Below are 19,505 nucleotides of genomic sequence, written 5' to 3' on the forward strand. Positions count from 1 at the left end.
TCTCTGGAGGCCCACCTAATTCTCAGTCCTAATCTATCCTACTCACATATTGCACTTTGTAAAGATCTTCAAACCTGAAAACATTGTTTTCCTTCAGACCATCTGTTACTATCTTAAAACTTACGGGACTAGTGTTTTAGAAGAGAAATAGGGGAGAATAGTAGGAAGAAAGAAGACCTCTCCAAAGTTTAGATCCTTGAATGGTGAAAATTTTCCAGTTGGATCCTCTGTTGTTCTTCAGTTGCTAAGTCGTGTCTGGCCCTTTGTGACCCCATGGACTGCAGCACGCCAGGCTCCCTTGTCGTTTACTATCTCCCGGAGTTTGCTCAGATCCATGTCCATTGAGTCAGTGATGCTATCTAACCATCTCATCCTCTGCTGCTCCCTTCTCCTGCTTTCAGTCTTTTCCCAGCATCAGGGTCTTTTCTAATGAGTTGGCTCTTCAAATCAGGTGGCCAAAGTATTAGAGCTTCAGCATCGGTCCTTCCAGTGAATATTCAGGGTTGATTTCCTTTAGGATTGACTGATTTGATCTCATTGCTGTCCAAGGGTCTCTCAAGAGTCCAACCTCTAGTACCCTCTAGTGGAGCATTTTGTGGTGGAAAAAGTGGGCATTAGAATTCCCTCCCTCAGCAAACATTCCGTTCCTGCCTACTGCATGTAAGGCCCTGTTCTGTGCTGTGGAAATGCCAGTCAATGAAATAGTCAGTCTTCCCCCATCAAGTGACACTCAAGAGCTAATATCTAGGCTCCCATAGTCTCTGTCGTATTTTGTCACTTGAAACAATGGCACTAAAATAGATGACATGAAAAACAGAAAAAAAAAAAGTGGAGGGAATGGCAAAAAAAGTTCCTAATTGGCTTTGTACTGATATCCTTTGTATCCATCTATCAAAACCACTACTTATTCATATTTATACACTCATGTACATACTAAAACAAAATAAGTAAGTGGGAATGAAAACCAAATAGTAAGCATACATCTTTGTATTTGCTTTCCCAAATACAAATTGAAAGAGGAAAAATACGAAAGAGAAAGATGGACTTAATTTTTAGAATAAGGAGTATGGTTTTCATGTGGCTTCGTTTTTTTTTTTTTAATGTCTACTGGGAAAATGCATTCAACTGTGCTAAGGATTAGTCATTCTAGTTGTATAAAAGCATGGAAAATTATCACATATTAATTTCTACCAACCTTGTTTATGTTAAACCATGTAAAGTACATTTTTTTAATTATGAAGCTGATTCGATTTACTAAGAGTTTAGATCAGTACTGTATGAGCTGAATTGAAAACCAGATTATAAGTCATTTCAGCATGACATTTGGATAAAATATAAAGATCATCTGCATTTATCTATGTTGTTCTGTCAGGGAAATTCCTGAGAATTAACTTTCTCATGACAGTTCTCATAATCACCATTTCTGACCAAATTATAAATACTGTATTTCCACATGAAAAAAACTGGCTTAACATTTGATATGCTATTTCAATGTTTTGTTGAAACCAAGGAGGGCAAAAAGATATTACTATCATTTTCTAAATGGAGTAGTTCCTTTTCAAATATTGTCTAACACAGGAAATGGCAAAGCATGCGTATTGCAGAGCAGTTGCTCATAAGTCCAGCTGCATGCTGCTGTTACCTGGGGAACTGTGTGCAAAATTCTGGTCTGAATCTCAAACTGGGCACATCAAATCTGGACCAGGTGTCAGTATCTGCTCAAAACTCCCCCAGCTGATCTTGATGTCCAGTCAGAGCTGAGAACCATGTGAGAAGGCGTGGCCTCCAGAGCACAGAGGTGAAGGGAAAGCTCTGGAGAGACGTAGAGCATAGGCTGGCAATGTGGTCTGACCCCTCTGCCAAGGGGTCAGAAAGTTGCTCAAAATTAAGAAGAGACCCAGCTCAGTAGTGGAGATTTATAAGCTGTTCTTCCAGCTGATTTTGCCTTGCTACCAGTGCTGAAAGTAGCTCAAGATTATTGTTGCTGTTGGGTGCTGCTTGTGACAGAAGCAGTGTTAGGAAGTAGAGAGAAGAAACTTACGTAAGCAGGAGTCTGTGTGTTTGTTCATTTTCTAGAGTTATCTAAGTGTGTGACTCTTAAGTATGAGAGTCCTTGCAGTGATGACACTGTGATGTCACCTGAGCGCTAAAACTAAAGCAGAAAGGATGCAAAGGGGAGTAATCTGTGGACCTGGAAAACAGTTACTGAGATAGGAGTTACTCTAGTCTCTATTTTAAAATCAACAAGTAAGAGAACTCAGCTGAGAAACAGATGATGATTCACTGGTTTCCTGTATAAAAACTTTGGGGTCTTTTCCAGTGTAAGTTTGATGCATGAAGCCGGGCACTCAAACCCAGTGCCTGGGGACAACCCAAAAGGATGGGACAGGGAAGGAGTTGGGAGGTGGGTTCAGGATGGGGGGTACATGTGCGCCCATGGCTGATGTGTGTGGGTGTGTGGCAGGGGCCACCACACTGGTGAAGTGATGGTCCTCCAATTAAATATATTAATCAAAAAAAAAAAAAACCTCTGGGGCCATTTTCATGCTATTTACATGGCATTTCCTGGTTCTAAACTATTCTATGTTTATTGCATACATATTACTATATGTTTGTAAACTTTGTGGTGGCATCTCTAGAACAGGAAACTTGTGTCTAAATATTGGCCGTAATCTTAATGAAACTGTTCATTAAACATATTGCATTTTAAAGTAGTATAAATATATTATAGTATCAATATATTATAAAGAGATAATATATTGTTTGTGACCTCTGTTCTCTCCTGTCTTTAATTTTCCTCCTGCGCAGTTGGAGGAAAATAAACTGAATGTTGACCAATTTTAGAAAGACTTTGGTATTTTCAGAGAAGATACTTTATTGGAGTGTCTTTTGGGATGTTGTTGTTCAGTTGCCCAATTATGTCCGACTCTTTGCAACTCCATGGACTGAAGTATGCCAGGCTTCCCTGTCCTTCATTATCTCCTGGAGTTTGCTCAGATTCATGTCTATGGAGTCCATGATACGATCCAACAATTTCATCCTCTGTCATCCCCCTCTTCTCCTGCCCTCAGTCTTTCCCAGCATCAAGGTATTTTCCAATGAGTCAGCTGTTTGCATCAGGTTGCCAAAATATTGGAGTGTGTTTGTGTGTGTGTGTGTTAGTCGCTCAGTGGTGTCTGACTCTTTGCCACCCCATGGACTGTAGCTTACCAGGCTCCGCTGTCCATGGAATTCTCCAGGCAAGAATATTGGAGTGGGTTGCTATTACCTTCTCCAGGAGATCTTCTCAACCCAGGGATCAAACCTGGCTCTCCCACATTGCAGGCAGATTCTTTACCATCTGAGCCACAAGGGAAGCCCTCAACACCAGTCCCTCCAATGAATAGTCAAAGTTGATTTCCTTTAGGATTGACTGGTTTGGTCTCTTTACTATTCAAGGGAATCTCAAGAGTCTTCTCCAGAACCACAGTTCAAAAACCTCAATTCTACAATGCCCAGCTTTCTTTATGGTCCAGCTTTTACATCAGTACATCAGTTCAGTCAGTCATTTGTGTCCACCTCTTTACTGGATCATTGAAAAAGCAAAAGAGTTCCAGAAAAACATCTATTTCTGCTTTATTGACTATGCCAAAGCCTTTGACTGTGTGGATCACAATAAACTGTGGAAAATTCTGAAAGAGATGGGAATAATATACCACCTGACCTGCCTCTTGAGAAAACTGTTGCAGGTCAGGAAGCAACAGTTAGAACTGGACATGGAACAACAGACTGGTTCCAAATAGGAAAAGGAGTACGTCAAGGCTGTATATTGTCACCCTGCTTATTTACCTTATATGCAGAGTACATCATGAGAAACACCAGGCTAGAAGAAGCACAAGCTGGAGTCAAGATTGCAGGGAGAAATATCAATAACCTCAGATATGCAGATGACACCACCCTTATGGCAGAAAGCGAAGAAGAACTAAAGAGCCTCTTGATAAAAGTGAAAGAGGAGAGTAAAAAAGTTGGCTTAAAGCTCAACATTCAGAAAACTAAGATCATGGCATCTGGTCCCATCACTTCATGGGAAATAGATGGAGAAACACTGGAAACTGTCAGACTTTATTTTGGGGGGGCTCCAAAATCACAGCAGATGGTGATTGCAGCCATGAAATTAAAAGACACTTGCTCCTCGGAAGGAAAGTTATGACCAACCTAGACAACATATTAAAAAGCAGAGACATTACTTGGTCAACAAAGGTCCATCTAGTCAAGGCTATGTTTTTTCCAGTGGTCATGTATGGATGTGAGAGTTGGACCATAAAGAAAGCTGAGCGCCGAAGAATTGATGCCTTTGAACTGTGGTGTTGGAGAAGACTCTTGAGAGTCCCTTGGACCGCAAGGAGATCCTACCAGTCCATCCTAAAGATCAGTCCTGGGTGTTCATTGGAAGGACTGATGCTGAAGCTGAAACTCCAATACTTTGGCTACCTGATGCGAAGAGCTGACTCATTTGTAAAGACCCTGATGCTGGGAAAGATTGAAGGCAGGAGGAGAAGGGGACAACAGAGGATCAGATGGTTGGATGGCCTCATCAACTTGATGGACAGGAGTTTGAGCAAGCTCCAGGAGTTGGTGATGGACAGGGAAGCCTGGCATGCTGCAGTCCATGGGGTCTCAAAGTTCAGTGCAGTTCAGTCACTCAGTCGTGTCCAACTCTTTGCAACCCCATGAAACACAGCACACCAGGCTTCCCTGTCCCTCACCAACTCCCAGAGTTTATCCAAACTCATCTCCATTGAGTCGGTGATGCCATTCAACCATCTCATTCTTTGTTATCCCCTTCTCCTCCCACCTTCAATCTTTCCCAGCATCAGGGTCTTTACAAATGAGTCAGCTCTTCGCATCAGGTAGCCGAAGTATTGGAGTTTCAGCTTCAGCATCAGTCCTTCCAGTGAACACCCAGGACTGATCTCCTTTAGGATGGACTGATTGGATCTCCTTGCAGTCTAAAGGACTCTCAAGAGTCTTCTCCAACACCGCAGCTCAAAAGCATCAATTCTTTGGTGCTCAGCTTTCTTTATAGTCCAGCTCTCACATCCATACATGACTACTGGAAAACCATAGCTTTGACTGTATGGAACTTTGTTGGAAAAGAGATGTCTCTGCTTTTTAATATGCTGTCTAGTTTTGTCATAGCTTTTCTCCCAAGGAACAAGCGTCTTTTAAATTCATGACTGCATTCACCATCTGCAGTGATTTTGGAGCCCAAGAAAATAAAGTCTGTCACTGTTTCCATTTTTTCCCCATGTGTTTGCCATGAAGTGATGGGACTGGATGCTATGATCTTAGTTCTTTGAATGTTAAGTTTTAACCCAGCTTTTTCACTCTCCTCTTTCAACTTCATCAAGAGGCTCTTTATTTCCTCTTTGCTTTCTGCCATTAGGGTGTCATCTGCATATCTGAAGTTATTGATATTTCTCCCAGAAATCTTGAGTCTAGCTTGGGCTTCATCCAGCCCAGAATTTTGCATGATGTACTCTGCATGTAAGTTAAATAAGCAGGGTGACAATATATAGTCTTGACATACTCCTTTCCCAATTTGGAATCAGTCCATTTTTCCATGTAGAGTTCTAACTGTTGCTCCTTGACCTGCATACAGGTTTCTCAGGAGGCAGGTAAGGTGGTCTAGTATTTCCATCTCTTTAAGAATCTTCCAGTTTGTTGTGATCCACACAGTCAAAGGCTTTCGTTGTTGTCAATGAAGTAGATGGAGATGTTTTTCTGGAATTCTCTTGCTTTTTCTTTGATCCAGCAGATGTTGGCAATTTGATTTCTGGTTCCTCTGACTTTTCTAAATCCAGCTGGTACATCTGGAAGTTCTTGGTTCATGTACTGTTGAAGTCTAATTTGAAGAATTTTGAGCATTTCCTTGCTGAAATGAGCACAATTGTGTGGCAGTTTGAGCTTTCTTTGGTTTTGTTCTTCTTTGGGATTGGGGTGAAAACAGACTTTTTCCAGTCCTGTGGCCACTGCTGAGTTTTCTAAATATGCTGGCATAAGTGCAGCAATTCAACAGTGTCATGTTTCAGAATTTGAAATAGCTCAGCTGGAATTCCACCACCTCCACTAGCTTTGTTTATAGTAATGCTTCCTAAGGCCCGCCTGACTTCATACTCCAGAATGTCTGGCTCTAGGTGAGTTTTCACATCATCATGGTTATCCAGGTCATTAGGAACTTTTTTGTACAGTTCTGTGTGTTCTTGCCACCACAAATTTGAGTAGATGAATCCACCATTTATCATCTATTTTTGACATTACTTTAAAAAAATAGAAGTTTTAGTAAAAAGTCAAACATTTGTATCATAATGAAGATTAAAATGTCTTGTTTGTTATTCTTTCACTTTCTTTCAATTACATGGGCATAATGTAGCCATAGTAACAACTTTCTTTGTTAGGCTTGACCCACTCGATGCTACAATATAATTGTCTTTCTCTCCTTCCCTCCCCCTGTCCCTTCTTTTCTTTATTAACTTGAATAAGGAAACCGTATGCTCCCATCCTTGATCAAGGTTTAGGCTCCTTGCCATTTCAAGTTGCTGTTTAGTTGCTAAGTCATCTCTGACTCTTTTGCAACCCTATGGACTGTAGCCCACCAGGCTCCTCTGACCAGGGAATTTCCCAGGCAAGAATAATGGAATGGGTTGCCATTTCCTCCTCCAGGAGATCTTCCTGACCCAGGGGTTGAACCCATGTCTCCTGCATTGGCTGGGAGACTCTCTGTTACTGAGCCACCTGGGAAGCCCATTCCAAGTAGCCATTGCTAATGAAGCCCAGCCTTGTTTTTCCAGACCTATCCTTAGTCGTCTTCCTCTGTCTCACGCTCTTGGCAGGCACTACCAGGAGGTGGGAGTTGACATTACTATTCTGCAAGAAACTCGGCCAAAAAAAGATGATCCACATAGCATAGTAATGGTGTTCCACATCATGAAAAACACCTGGGTAGTCAGGGCCTCCCTTGGACCTATGAAATCAATCTCCAGAGAAGGGGCTAAGAAACTTTTTCAGTTTAGCTATGTCAGAGAGTTGGTTTGTCCTGAACTTCATGGTAGAGAATGAGCAAATGAATACAATGTATACACAAATATCTTTCCACACCCCTTAAATTCTCTCTTACCCAGAGACTTACTGCAAATAATTTCACTTTCCAATACTACATTATCTGTGTAAGTATTCTGAGTTTGCCCAGGAAGCTTTATCTAGGGGTTAGGGTGATAGGTGCCTAATGATTTAGAGTATGGCACCTATCAATGAATGAAATTTGGTACTAAAATTAAGTTTAAAAACTCAAGTTCCATGCCTTTATCCAGTCAAATTGATGCAAATGTATTTATCTGCCTTTAGAAGTAAGTTCAAGCGGAGTGGACCTGTCACGTTGCATGTGAGGTGTGTGGAACTAGGCAGCAAAAGGAATCTTAATATGCTGCATCTTATTCTCCCCCAAAACCACTTACTTGAAATCACAGTTAATATGGGATCCCAGCCATAAAGCAAAGAAGTGATTTTAACAAAATAAGGAAAAAGTCACTGGGAATATCACTTTATTTTTTTTGTACATTTTAGAAGTATTGCTTATGTGTAATATTTTATTTTTGGCTTTCTGGCTATTCATGCCTTTGTCAAAGTGCCTTCTGAAGTTTTTTCTATCCTAAGATAATCCAGTTTTTCAAAGTCTTTTTTCTTTGTTGAAAACATCACAGTTCCACTAACTGTAAACCATAGGGCAGTTTGTTTAAAATGGTAGGCATTATTAGTATGTTAATTATGTACAGCCGCTTCCCACAGTCACCATCTTCCAGCTTCAACAAACTGTGCCTTAAATGTTGAGGACCATATTGTGGTCCTTCTATTCTTAGTGTCTCAATACATGAAACATTTTAGAAAGTGCTCTGGTAATGTTGCTTGCGTTGCTAGATAAATGATCAAGACAAAGGTGCACATTCTTTGCCAAGCATTACATAATGCAGTTAAACTTGCACAGCCCATGCTGGTTTAAACTGGTTTCCCCTCTCTTCGTCATGCTGGTAAGCTATCTCCTATATCAAGGCCATCTCTTCTTGGCATTACCAATCAGAGGTCTTTTCTACAAACAAAAATCACAGTGAGAGAGCAATTATGTTAGCACAGAGTAACTCATGGTTACCCCCACAATGTGCACCAAATATATGATGACAGGGAAGCAAGGAAAGACGGTACTCCACAGAAGCTGGAGGAAAAAACACTGGGGATAAGCATGCATGCTTGTTTTCTCTGTTCTTGCAGAATAACACTGTGTTCAAGATAACTGCTGATAAAATTATTTTCAATGCTGTAGGTAGTCCTTTCGGAGATCCTTGTGGAAAGACTTGCTTGGAAGAAAGAGATAATCAATGGCTGGGGGTCACGCTTTCCAGACAGCCTGGAGAAAACGGCTCCATTGTGGTAGGTTGTTGGGAAAGTTCCCTGATCACATCGTGAAACCAGATACCCTGGGTGAGACTTTCACATCATTTGGTCTACTTTTATGTTTTATTCAGACTTGTGGGCATAGATGGAAAAATATATTTTACATAAGGACTGAGTCTAAGCTCCCCACGGGTGTTTGCTATGGAATGCCTTCTGATTTACGAACAGAACTGAGTAAGAGAATAGCTCCATGCTATCAAGGTAAGGCATGGTTTTGATATTAACTGGATCAAGATAAATATGTGAATGCCTTTAAATTTTTTTTTTTTTCAATTTTGGATGCTTGGTTAGCGGTGGGAGGATCTTTGAAAATAGCTATGTTCTCTTTAATGTCTCATATTATTATTTCCTTTTTTCTTTTTTTGCTAATCCAATTGCAGTTTCAATTTTCAAAAATGAACTGTGAGATAGTAAATGACAGGGAAGCCTGGTGTGCTGCAGTCCATGGGGTCACAAAGAGTCAGAAATGACTGAGCGACTGAACAGCAACTGTGGTTTTTTGGAGCCAGGAATTCTGCAAACTATTCATTTGAATAGTTCTAGCATCTAGTTGATAATTTTCCATTTTAACATTAAATATATCTTCAACTCAGGAAAATTATGAAATAGATTGAAAAATCTGATTAGAAGGAAGAAAATTGTTTCTTGCTTTATCTTTAACTTCCAACAAGATTCAGAAAAATTTTAAATATAAATGTGGGCAGATCTTTTCCACTCACTAGTCTCCCCCCGCCCTTGAATTCACTTATTTTCTTTGAAACTGCAAGAAATTGCTAATGTAAGTTTGAAAGGTCTTTCCCATAAAAATGTTAGGTCATAGGTGGCATTAGTGCATACAGAGCCAGGACATAAACTGAGACAAGCAGTTGGAGTTGAATGTCAACAGAACACTGAAGAAATGATACCTGTAACAGAACTAAAATTCTGAAAATGTGTTTTTAGAAAGAATATACGTGAATGGCAGTTTCCAGGGTTTTTTTTAACCAAAATGATTACCTCAGTGTCCAAAGGAAATTTCTATTATTTGACAAGACTTGCAGGATGTAGCCAAATTGCATTGATTCTATTAATACTGGCCTCTTTCATGCCTGGAGTTTGACATCATAGCAGAGGTCATATCATCTGTGTTCCTAATTTGTCTTTGAATGCCAAGAAGATAAAAGGTGGATTTTAATTTCTTAGTTGCAGTAAAACTTCCTCTAGCTATTGTCTCATGTTTCATAATAGTTTATGGTTAACATTTAAAAATATTTCACAGTTGGGGCATTTCTCTATGATTGAGTGTGGAGGCCCTCATGGTCATTTGAGGTCTTCAGTCTCTCTATAATGCATACTGGCCAGCCTGAGTCATAATCTCCAGTCCAGATGAGGCCTTTCCCCTTGCTGATCTCAGTTTCCTTCAAAATCAAGTGCACAAAAGTGCGATGATAGGAATTAGCTGTATAGGCTGAAAAAATCTAATTTGACAGTCTAGTAGAGGTGCAAGCTAAAGATACCCTTCAACTGCAGCATCCGTGCCCATCTAAGCTGGCCCCATGTCTGGCGCTTTTAACTGACCCAGCAACCACTTCTGGCTGTTGTAACCGTGTGAGATGATGCACTTGAATGTTCATGTGCTGCAGGTCTTGTCCTGCCGCTGGCTGGTTCCTTCATTAAATGCTGGTGCCTCCTTTGGTGTCGATTTTGGTCCAGTACATTTTTTCATGTGTTTTCTGGGTAACTTTATGCAAGGGTTGATGATGTCCATGGATGACAATGTGCACTTCTACAAATATATATATATACACACACACACACACACTTAGCCACATCCTATGAGGGGGAAAAAAAACATGATGGCAGAAACCTAAGACAACTAAAAATTAAACTTAAAAAATATATAGGAGCAGGGAAAATAGAAAAAGGAATTAAAAAGCATGACAAGGAGTGGTAATTATAAATGACTTAGCAATTTATTCAACATTTCTGGTTAGCAAAACCGAAACAAAGATGTGGTCCTCTGTTTACTTATGTCAGTTCTTCAGGAAAAGCAAGCTTTGTGCCCATAGTAAGTTTCACAAAGCACACATTCGTGGGGGATTTGTGAGAAGGGACCCTCTATCTCCATGCAAACCTTGACTTTGTTATTTTCAGCTGGGCAAGATCTAGGAGGCCTATTTTAAATGGAAGCCTGAACTGGAAGCCATAAATCCTACCTGTTAGATGCTCCACTGACAACTTTTTGTATGTTGCTTGTTCTTCCCCTGAGAAAGAGACTGCATAGATATCTCTATTGCTATTTCATAGGGATATTTTGAAGATCAACATGGAAGAGATTTGTGACATTAAATTTTACTACTTACTAATTTTTAAAATAATACTATTGTAAAAGAGATCTTAAAGGCATACTTATAAGGATTTATAAATAAACAAAATTATGCAGATTTTGTCTTTATTTTAAAATGAAATCTTGGTTGTTTTTCTATTTTATTTTAGATTTTGTGAAACAATTTGGAGAGACTTTTGCATCATGTCAAGCTGGAATATCTAGTTTTTACACAGAGGTAATAGTCCAAAAATAGTTGCTATAGATGTTTACATATAGAATTTTAATTCTTGCGAAGACTTAGAAGACTGATATTATGTTTTGAAATAAAGATTGAATAATAGTCAGATAATATATCTCTTAAATATGAGTATATTACAACTTAATTTTTACCACTTGATATTCAGCACATGTATTGATAAAATAGTAATATTTTGATGGCTGTGTCACTCAAGACCAATTAAAAGTCTACACTAAAGAAAGTTACTTTCATTAAGAATTTAATAGAAATCAAAAAATAGCCATAGTCATTAGTTAATTTAAGCACTGAAAATATCTAAGTATATTATTTTTAGTTACTAATTGGGGCAGAGCATATACGTTAACCTTTTTCATTAAAAGTATGAGAATTGGGAGATTTAAGAACTTGATAATATCCTCTTAAATAAGATGTGTTCCCAAACTATTATTTTCTTTCTAACACTATCACATATACAGTTGTACTCAACTCCTAAACCTCCCACTTTCTCTGAGTAACCCCTTATGAAGTTACGAATGCTTTCTAAATCTATGTAGCAAGGCTGTATCAAACTTTAGGTTAATAATTTCCATAAATATGGCCTAGTATGGAAAAATAATGCTTTCTTCCTTACTTTATGTTTAAATTGACCTCTTTTTTCAAAGTTTGGATCGTTTAGGAAATTTGGAAATGTCAAATAGATTTAATTGCTGAAAGTTTTCATATTTCACCAGACAAATACGTCTACTCATTCCAATCTTTCCTCTGTTTCCTTTTCTAAATTCCTACGATTATCATCAAATATGTCCCAGTTTCTTTTGAGTTATATTTTTCCCAGCTAACATTATTAAGGAACTTAGTCATTGACTTTTTGCAAATTGAAATAAATTAAGTCCATTTTTTACTCTTTGGCAGCACATGATTATCTCTGTAATGAGCGCTAATGAATTACCCAGATATGATTTACTTTAATAGAAACCATATTGCCTTTTTCCCCACAGCTTACTCTAGTGTTCAATGATTCTGCCTTTGATTGTAAAGTCCAATAATGAGTGTGAAGTGAGAGTTTCAGAGTTTCTTCTCTGAGATTCTCATTTTAGATGAAAATTCACTAACTGGCTTCTCTGGCTTTTTTGGGTATGCTTTTAAACTCATTAAATGCTTATATTTCAGAAATTTATGAAAATTATTTTTGTCACTATTTAACGTGTATATCTGGAGGAGGTTTCGGGTGGCAAGATTAAACTTTTAAATGATGATAAATTTTCTTTTTCTTACAGGATTTAATTGTGATGGGAGCTCCAGGATCATTCTATTGGACTGGCTCTCTTTTTGTATACAATATGACTACAAATAAATACAAGGCTTTCTTAGACAAACACAACCAAGTAAAATTTGGAAGTTATTTAGGTACTGTAAAAATTGACAGACTTGAATTATCTCTACCTTACAGATACTAGTAATTATAAATAAGGGAAATTATATCCTCAAAAGATCAAAATGGCCAGTAGTAACTAAAAAGCCATTTCAGAAACTGCCTCTTTAAGGCTATAATCTATGAAACTTTAGTTAACTTAATATTTTACATATGTAACTATTATCATCCATATATAATTCTTAGGTTGGAACTCCTGGTTTAATTTATTCTCTTGCAGTAAATCACTTGTAAGCTTATATTTTTATGCAGTCAACTTGTTATTATAAAGGTAGCATCTATTGAATGCCTGCCATCTCCTGGGAGCTTTTGTAAATATTCTACATGAATAACTCATTTAATCATGTGGATGAGTAAATATAGCTTCCTTAAGGACCAGCTGAAAGTCAATGGGACTGAGAGCACTGTGGACAGATGGGTAGTATTGTGAAGAGTATGCGTCCAAAAACAGCTCATTGACCTTGGCCTTAGAAGCTCTTAGAATATTCCCCAGAGCATAACTATTTTTATCCTTCTTCTTCTTATTATTTAATAAGTCAGCAGTAGAATGATCTATAGTCCTTATTTTTATAGAAAGTTAAGATCTTTTTCTGGCATTAATTCCCTTGTCGTAGTAAAAGGAATGCTTTTCCTATAGCTTCTTAGGATATACAGATTTGTTTAAACCTGCCTTAAATGTAAACAGCCTATACTCAGAAATAATTATAATAAGAAAAACCAAGATTTTCCCCCTCTTCAAGCAGAAAGAATTTATTTTAAAACAGAGGAAGTTCATTTACAATTCAGCATTTACTTGTTGAAGGGTGAAGAATATGCTGAAGCATTATGAAAAATTTAACAGTTTATGTCTTTTATCACATAATAAAATAAGAATATTTTACCTTTTCTATAGTCATACAATTTTATCATAATAGAAAGGTTTCAGGGCAAGAAAATTTGAAGTTTAGGAAGATTTTTTTACATGAAGTTCAAAATATTATATTTTACACTAAAGTTTCTGCTGTAATCTTAGAAACTAGCATGTCCTGCTACTGCAGAAACTCACAAAGCATGTTTAAAGGTGCTAGCTTCAGTTTCCAAGATGTAAAAATATAAGCCATATTGGTGGCGGTTTAGTTGCTAAGTTGTGTCTGACTCTATTTAGTGTAGTCATTTTGAATTCAGTCTTAAAATTTAATTCTAAATGGATTTATGATTAATTCTGTAAGTGGATTTATGACAATGAATTTCACCCATTCCAAATGATGATTCTCACACCTCCATCCATTTTCTTGAAGGCTATTCAGTTGGAGCTGGTCATTTTCGCAGTCAGCACAGTACTGAGGTAGTTGGAGGAGCCCCTCAACATGAACAGATTGGTAAAGTAAGAATTACATTTTTAAAATTTATTCCTTCAAAATGGTTCAAATAGATTGCATGAGAGAATAAGAAGTTAAAAGACAAACTGCAAAATTTCTCAGCAGTGAAGCTGGAAATGATGAGCACTGTACATTTAGTGGTAAGATTGGTGAAAGTCATGTGGCTTTTAGATAAAATTGAGCAGAAAAGCTTTTAGGAAGATTGCACAAGTTAAAAGAGCCTCTTTCTTATGAGTAACTGTTTCTGAGATAGAATTTTCTCAAGATTCCAAGGAATACATTTATGGTTAACAAGTTTATAGCTGAAGAGAAATTGAGGCAGCTACATTCCTGGTACAGTTGTGGTAAGACTAGAAAGAACAAAATGTTCCTTCCCATTCTAGTTTTTGTTACATTATTACATGAACCTTACTTTGAAAATTGAGACAAACAACATTTTCTGTGTTCTCTTTGAAGGAACAGTAGGATTGTTCCTGAGAGCTTGGTTCCCTAAACCTTTTGTATCACTCTGAAAAGAAATTTTTAAAAATATATTTGAACAATTACAAGTTATGAAAATTAATGTTTTGAATGAAACATTTTTAATGTGAGAAACATCTAATCTTTCTTAATTCTTTTTCCCATTGCAGGCTTACATATTCAGCATTGATGCAAAAGAACTAAATATCTTACATGAAATGAAAGGTAAAAAGGTAATATGTCTCTAACGTTGGTATCACCGAGGGCTTTGGTGAGTAACTTTTGCTTTTTTCTCAATGACTGGATCTGGTTTGCCTTGGAGCAGCTTGGGTCTTATTTTGGAGCATCTATCTGTGCCGTGGACCTCAACGCAGATGGCTTCTCAGACCTACTCGTGGGAGCTCCCATGCAGAGCACCATCAGGGAAGAAGGAAGAGTGTTTGTGTACATCAACTCTGGTTCCGTAAGTCTGGCTGCACGCAGATTGGAAGCTGTTTATGGGATTTTGATCATAACTGTTGCTCTACTTACTCCAAAGTTCTGAGACTATAAATTTTTTTAGGCTTACTCTACTGATAAAAGTAAAAATTGTGATATTATACTGATGCTTTAAAAATGAAATGGGATGTCATGATGAATGGGCCGTTGCCCCATTTTGATATCTTGAAAGCATGAGATCAATTATCTGGAGTTTCTCTGTACACAGCTTGTATGTGTTCACATACAAGGGAGTTGCAGTTTCTTCCAGTTGCATTGTGCAACTCTAATTTGAAAGAATGATTTTATATGGCCCTAAAAATGTGGATGCCCTATTAGTTTGATGGGGAATGTCCCCATATAATTTGGTAATTATAAAGCACTGCTAGACAAAGAAGATAAAGTATGGACTGTTTTTAATTTCTTGATTTGAAAACGGTTGAAAGCAAGAGGTGTTCTGATAAGATATTAATTCGCACAATTCATATAGATTATATTCCTGGTAAGAATGTAAAACTGACGTAGTTTATTCCAAAGCAGATGTAGTAGTTGTAGAAATAAGTGTTTACTTGCTTATGATTGAGTTTTCAATTCTAGGGGTATTTTGGAGTAGAATTTTACCACTTGACCATTCAATTTAGGGCACTCTACTGGCCTTATCTTGCCAGTCTGTCTTCTTGGCATCAAATCAAAAGAAAGAATTGATAGGGCCTTAATTGGGTCTTCTTGGCCTATATCTTTAATTTAAGAGCAATAACAGGTTTGTGAGAAAATTGGTTCATTTCTTAAGTCACGGTATTTTTATTTGGGATTTAACAAAATAAAACCTGTTTCTGGAAGGTATTTTGTTTAATCAGTGATTTCAGAGCATTTAATAAGCATACATATTAAGCACTATACTAAACTCCCTGCAATTTAAGAGAGAAAATAGTCTTATAAAGCTGAGAGATCCTTAAAATTCCAAATATAGAGCAGGAAAATCATTTATGCACTGGCATAAACCTAAATTTAATAGTAAAACAGCATCATCTGTGAAGTGATCATTTGTTATCTCATTAATAGTGAAATCAGGAGTTACTTTTTCTTATATAGATATTTCACATTCTCCTATCAATGAATGGTCTCCCTAATAATAGAAGCCTCATCCTCATTTTGCATACTTTTATTTCTTTTTACAACTAAAGTTTTTGAGAACAGTTTAAACAGTGGTATAGATACCTAATATAAGGCAATAAAGAACCATTTTTCCCATTGAAATCTTCAGCAATTCCACTATGAAAACCAGATAAAAGTGAAGTGCCTTTGTTTAGAGGGCAAGGGAGGAATTCTTCCATCAGACTACCCTCTTGTTCACTTTTCACTTCTACACCACTCAATAGAGGTATTGAATACTGCGGTTAATTTCATCATTGATTTCCACTTTTAAGACCTCTGCTATAAGTTATTCTTCCTGTGTTGCCTTCCAACTTCTTGTTCCTAACTGTGAAAAGACAATAGCTGCTGCTTGACATTCAGTGTGGTTCAGTTCAGTCGCTCAGTCATGTCTGACTCTTTGCAACCCCGTGGAATGCAGCACGCCAGGCTTCCCCGTCCATCATCAGCTCCTGGAACTTGCTCAAAACTCATGTCCATCAAGTCCGTAATGCCGTTCAACCATCTCATCCTCTGCTCCTCCCTTCTCCTCCTGTCTTCAGTCTTTCTCAGCATCAGGGTCTTTTCTAATGAGTCAGTTCTCCACATCAGGTGGCCAAAGTATTGGAGTTTCAGCTTCAGCATCAGTCCTTCCAATGAACATTTAGGACTGATTTCCTTTAGGATTGACTGGTTTGGATCTCCTTGCAGTCCAAGGGACTCTCAAGAGTCTTCTCTAACACCGCAGCTCAAAAACATCAATTCTTCAGCACTCAGCTTTCTTTATGCTCCAACTTTCACTTCCATACATGACTACTGGAAAAACCGTAGCTTTGACTAGATGGACCTTTGTCAGCAAAGTAACGTCTCTGCTTTTTAATATGCTGTCTGGGTTTGTCATAGCTTTTCTCCCAAGGAGCAATAGTCTTTTAATTTCATGGCTAAATTTACCATCTGCAATGATTTTCAAGCCCAAGAAAATAAAGTCTGTCACTATTTCCATTATTTACCCATCTATTTGCCATGAAGTGATAGAACTAAATGTCTTGATCTTCTTTTTTTGAGTGTTGAGTTTTAAGCCAGCTTTGTCACTCTCCTCTTTCACTTTCATGAAGAGACTCTTTAGTTCCTCTTCACTTTCTGCCATAAGGGTGGTGTCATGTACATATCTGAGGTTATTGCTGTTTATTGGTGTGGTTTACTATTGTCTGGACTTCCCTGGTGGCTCAGATTGTAAAGCGTCTGCCTACAATGCAGGAGACCTGGGTTCAGTCCCTGGGCTGGGAAGATCTCCTGGAGAAGGAAATGGCACCCCACTCCAGTATTCTTGCCTGGAAAATCCCATGGACGGAGGAACCTGGTGGGCTACAGACCATGAAGTTGCAAAGAGTCGGACATGACTGAGCGACTTCACTTTCACTTTACTATTGTCTGTCTGTTCTTTTACTGGCATGTAGACACTGTGTGCAGAGGGATCGTCTGTTTTATTTACTACTGTTTCCTCGGGGCTTGAAAGAATCCTGGACAAGTTAGGTGCTCAGTAATTGTTTTTGAGTGAGCTGAAGAAAGAATGATACGTGAATGAATGCTGGCTTCTACTTCTGCTGAAAGAGCTCTCAGGGGTCCTGAGTGAACTCTCGGTCACCGTTCTGTGACTGGAGAATACTTGAAGAAGAGTGATCACCGCTTCTTTAAACTCTCCCCCTGAAACTCAGTGCCCTGTGTCGTCTTATCTCCTCATCCTCTCTGGAGTCTCTAATGCCTTCTGCTCTTTAAATTAGGCATTTCTCTATGAGCAGAACAAGAATCAAATTTTTTTAGCAGGAAAATAAAAGGTGAAGGGCACTTCACAAGGGAAGAATATGTGTGTGCTATGGAAATGATGAACAGACTTGTTTGAGAAGTTAAAAGATCTATGATGGGTTGTGCGTGGGGTTTTGTTGTTGTTGTTGTTGTTTGTTTGTTTTTAATACAAGGGAGTGACATGATCAGAGTTTGGAAAGAGATCTGGCAGCTGTTATTGCAACAACTCCTCCTAAAACATTGTGGTGGTGGTGGTTTAGTCATTAAGCCGTGTCTGACTCTTGCGACCCCATGAACTATAGCCCTACATGCTCCTCTGTCCATGGGATTTCCCAGGCAAGAATATTGAAGTGGGTTGCCATTTCCTTCTCCAATAAATCTTCCTGATCCAGGGATCAAACCCAGGTCTTTTGTGTCCCCTGCATTTGGCAGGCAGATTCTTTACCTACTGAGCCACCAGGGAAATCCACTGAAACGTTAGTTCGCGTCTAATAACTCAATTTCCAAAATCAGAGACAGCAGTTGACCAACTCCTACTACAATGCTGCTGGAAAAATATTCCCAAGGCCAGTCAGTCATGTCACTCCTCAACTCAGAAACTTGCAGTAGCTCTGTCTAGTTTTCCAACTTGAGAGTAGGTTTCTCCTGGCATTCAAAGTCCCACCCCGTAAAACTCCGGTCTTACTCTTTTGTCTTATTCATTTGCACATATTGCTCATTAGCCAACTAAGCCAAGGTAGCCAAGTTCTTCGCAATTTGTATTTTGCTGGTCAGTTTCCCTAAGTATCGAAACTTTGCCCATTCTTTAGTGCCGCCTTGACAACCACCTCCTTCATGAAACCTCTGTTGGCTCTCATGGTTAGGATGCTCTCCTTGCTTGCTGATATTGCAAAGCAGTACCTCTTAGTCATGTACATGCTTGTACTATGCCTTCCCTTGACTGCGGGCTTCTTCAGGGAAGGGAGTGTCTTACACACTCATTGCCTTGTCCTCTTCACTCAGTCATCCTTTGTACAGTGTATTGCCTTTATTAGGAACTCACTAAATATTTGCTCAATTGAATTATCAAAATAATTTATTGGATTTTCAAAGCTAGGGATCATGAGTTTGACATTTTTTTATGTCCTCTGAGCTCTAATCATTATATTATATGTGTTGACATACTTGATAAATATTTATTGAACTGAACTGAGATGTGTATACTAAAGCTCAGACTAGTTTGTCCAACCTGTTTGAAGCATTAGGAAAAAAAATCCATATCCAATTACAATAGTAAATCATGTGTCAAGTTGTCAGGGAGTGTTATAATGACACCTTTCTCCCTGTTTCTATCTAGGGAGCAGTAATGAAAGAAATGGAAACAGAGCTCATTGGAAGTGACAAATATGCTGCAAGATTCGGGGAATCTATAGTCAGTCTTGGCGACATTGATAATGATGGCTTTGAAGGTAATTAAAATTATTTAATTTGGTACTTGATTTCCACTTTTAAAAATGGGACATGGGAGAGAATATAATTGGAGTTTTATGTTGTTTGCCTTTTTATAGAAAATGGAGGCAGACTGGTATGCTAAGTTTTTTTTTTTTTCTTTAGTGTTATACCCAATTTATTCTCAGTTGAAAACTATCCCTTCAACAAAGAGTGATATTGAACATACCTCATTTCATTGATTCTAAGGCACCGTTGGTGCTAGTGGTAAAGAACCCACCTGCCAACGCAGGAGATGTTAAGAGATACAGGTTCAATCCCAGGGTTGGGAAGATCCCCTGGAGAAGGAATAGGCAACCCACTCCACTATTCTTGCCTGGAGAGTCC

General features: G+C 38.3%; 1 protein-coding gene across 2 annotated transcripts in view; it reads left to right on the top strand.

Annotated features, from left to right (window-relative positions):
• Positions 1-19,505, top strand: part of ITGA4 (integrin subunit alpha 4) — a 99,182-nt gene that overhangs the window by 20,079 nt on the left and 59,598 nt on the right. Inside the window, exons 3-10 of one of the 2 annotated variants that reach the window (XR_001919766.1) lie at positions 8,354-8,460; positions 8,556-8,685; positions 10,960-11,027; positions 12,308-12,437; positions 13,740-13,825; positions 14,450-14,504; positions 14,605-14,742; positions 19,027-19,138. Coding sequence is in view for 1 of the 2 variants with exons in the window: in XM_013968519.2 (XP_013823973.2) it covers positions 8,354-8,460; positions 8,556-8,685; positions 10,960-11,027; positions 12,308-12,437; positions 13,740-13,825; positions 14,450-14,512; positions 14,605-14,742; positions 19,027-19,138 (834 nt within the window). In the remaining variant the exon portion in view is untranslated. Of the gene's footprint in view, positions 1-8,353; positions 8,461-8,555; positions 8,686-10,959; positions 11,028-12,307; positions 12,438-13,739; positions 13,826-14,449; positions 14,513-14,604; positions 14,743-19,026; positions 19,139-19,505 lie in introns of both variants that reach the window. The other variant, XM_013968519.2, reaches the window with a different exon arrangement.

The sequence above is a fragment of the Capra hircus genome, chromosome 2 (genome assembly GCF_001704415.2).
Source record: "Capra hircus breed San Clemente chromosome 2, ASM170441v1, whole genome shotgun sequence".
Taxonomy (NCBI): domain Eukaryota; kingdom Metazoa; phylum Chordata; class Mammalia; order Artiodactyla; family Bovidae; genus Capra; species Capra hircus.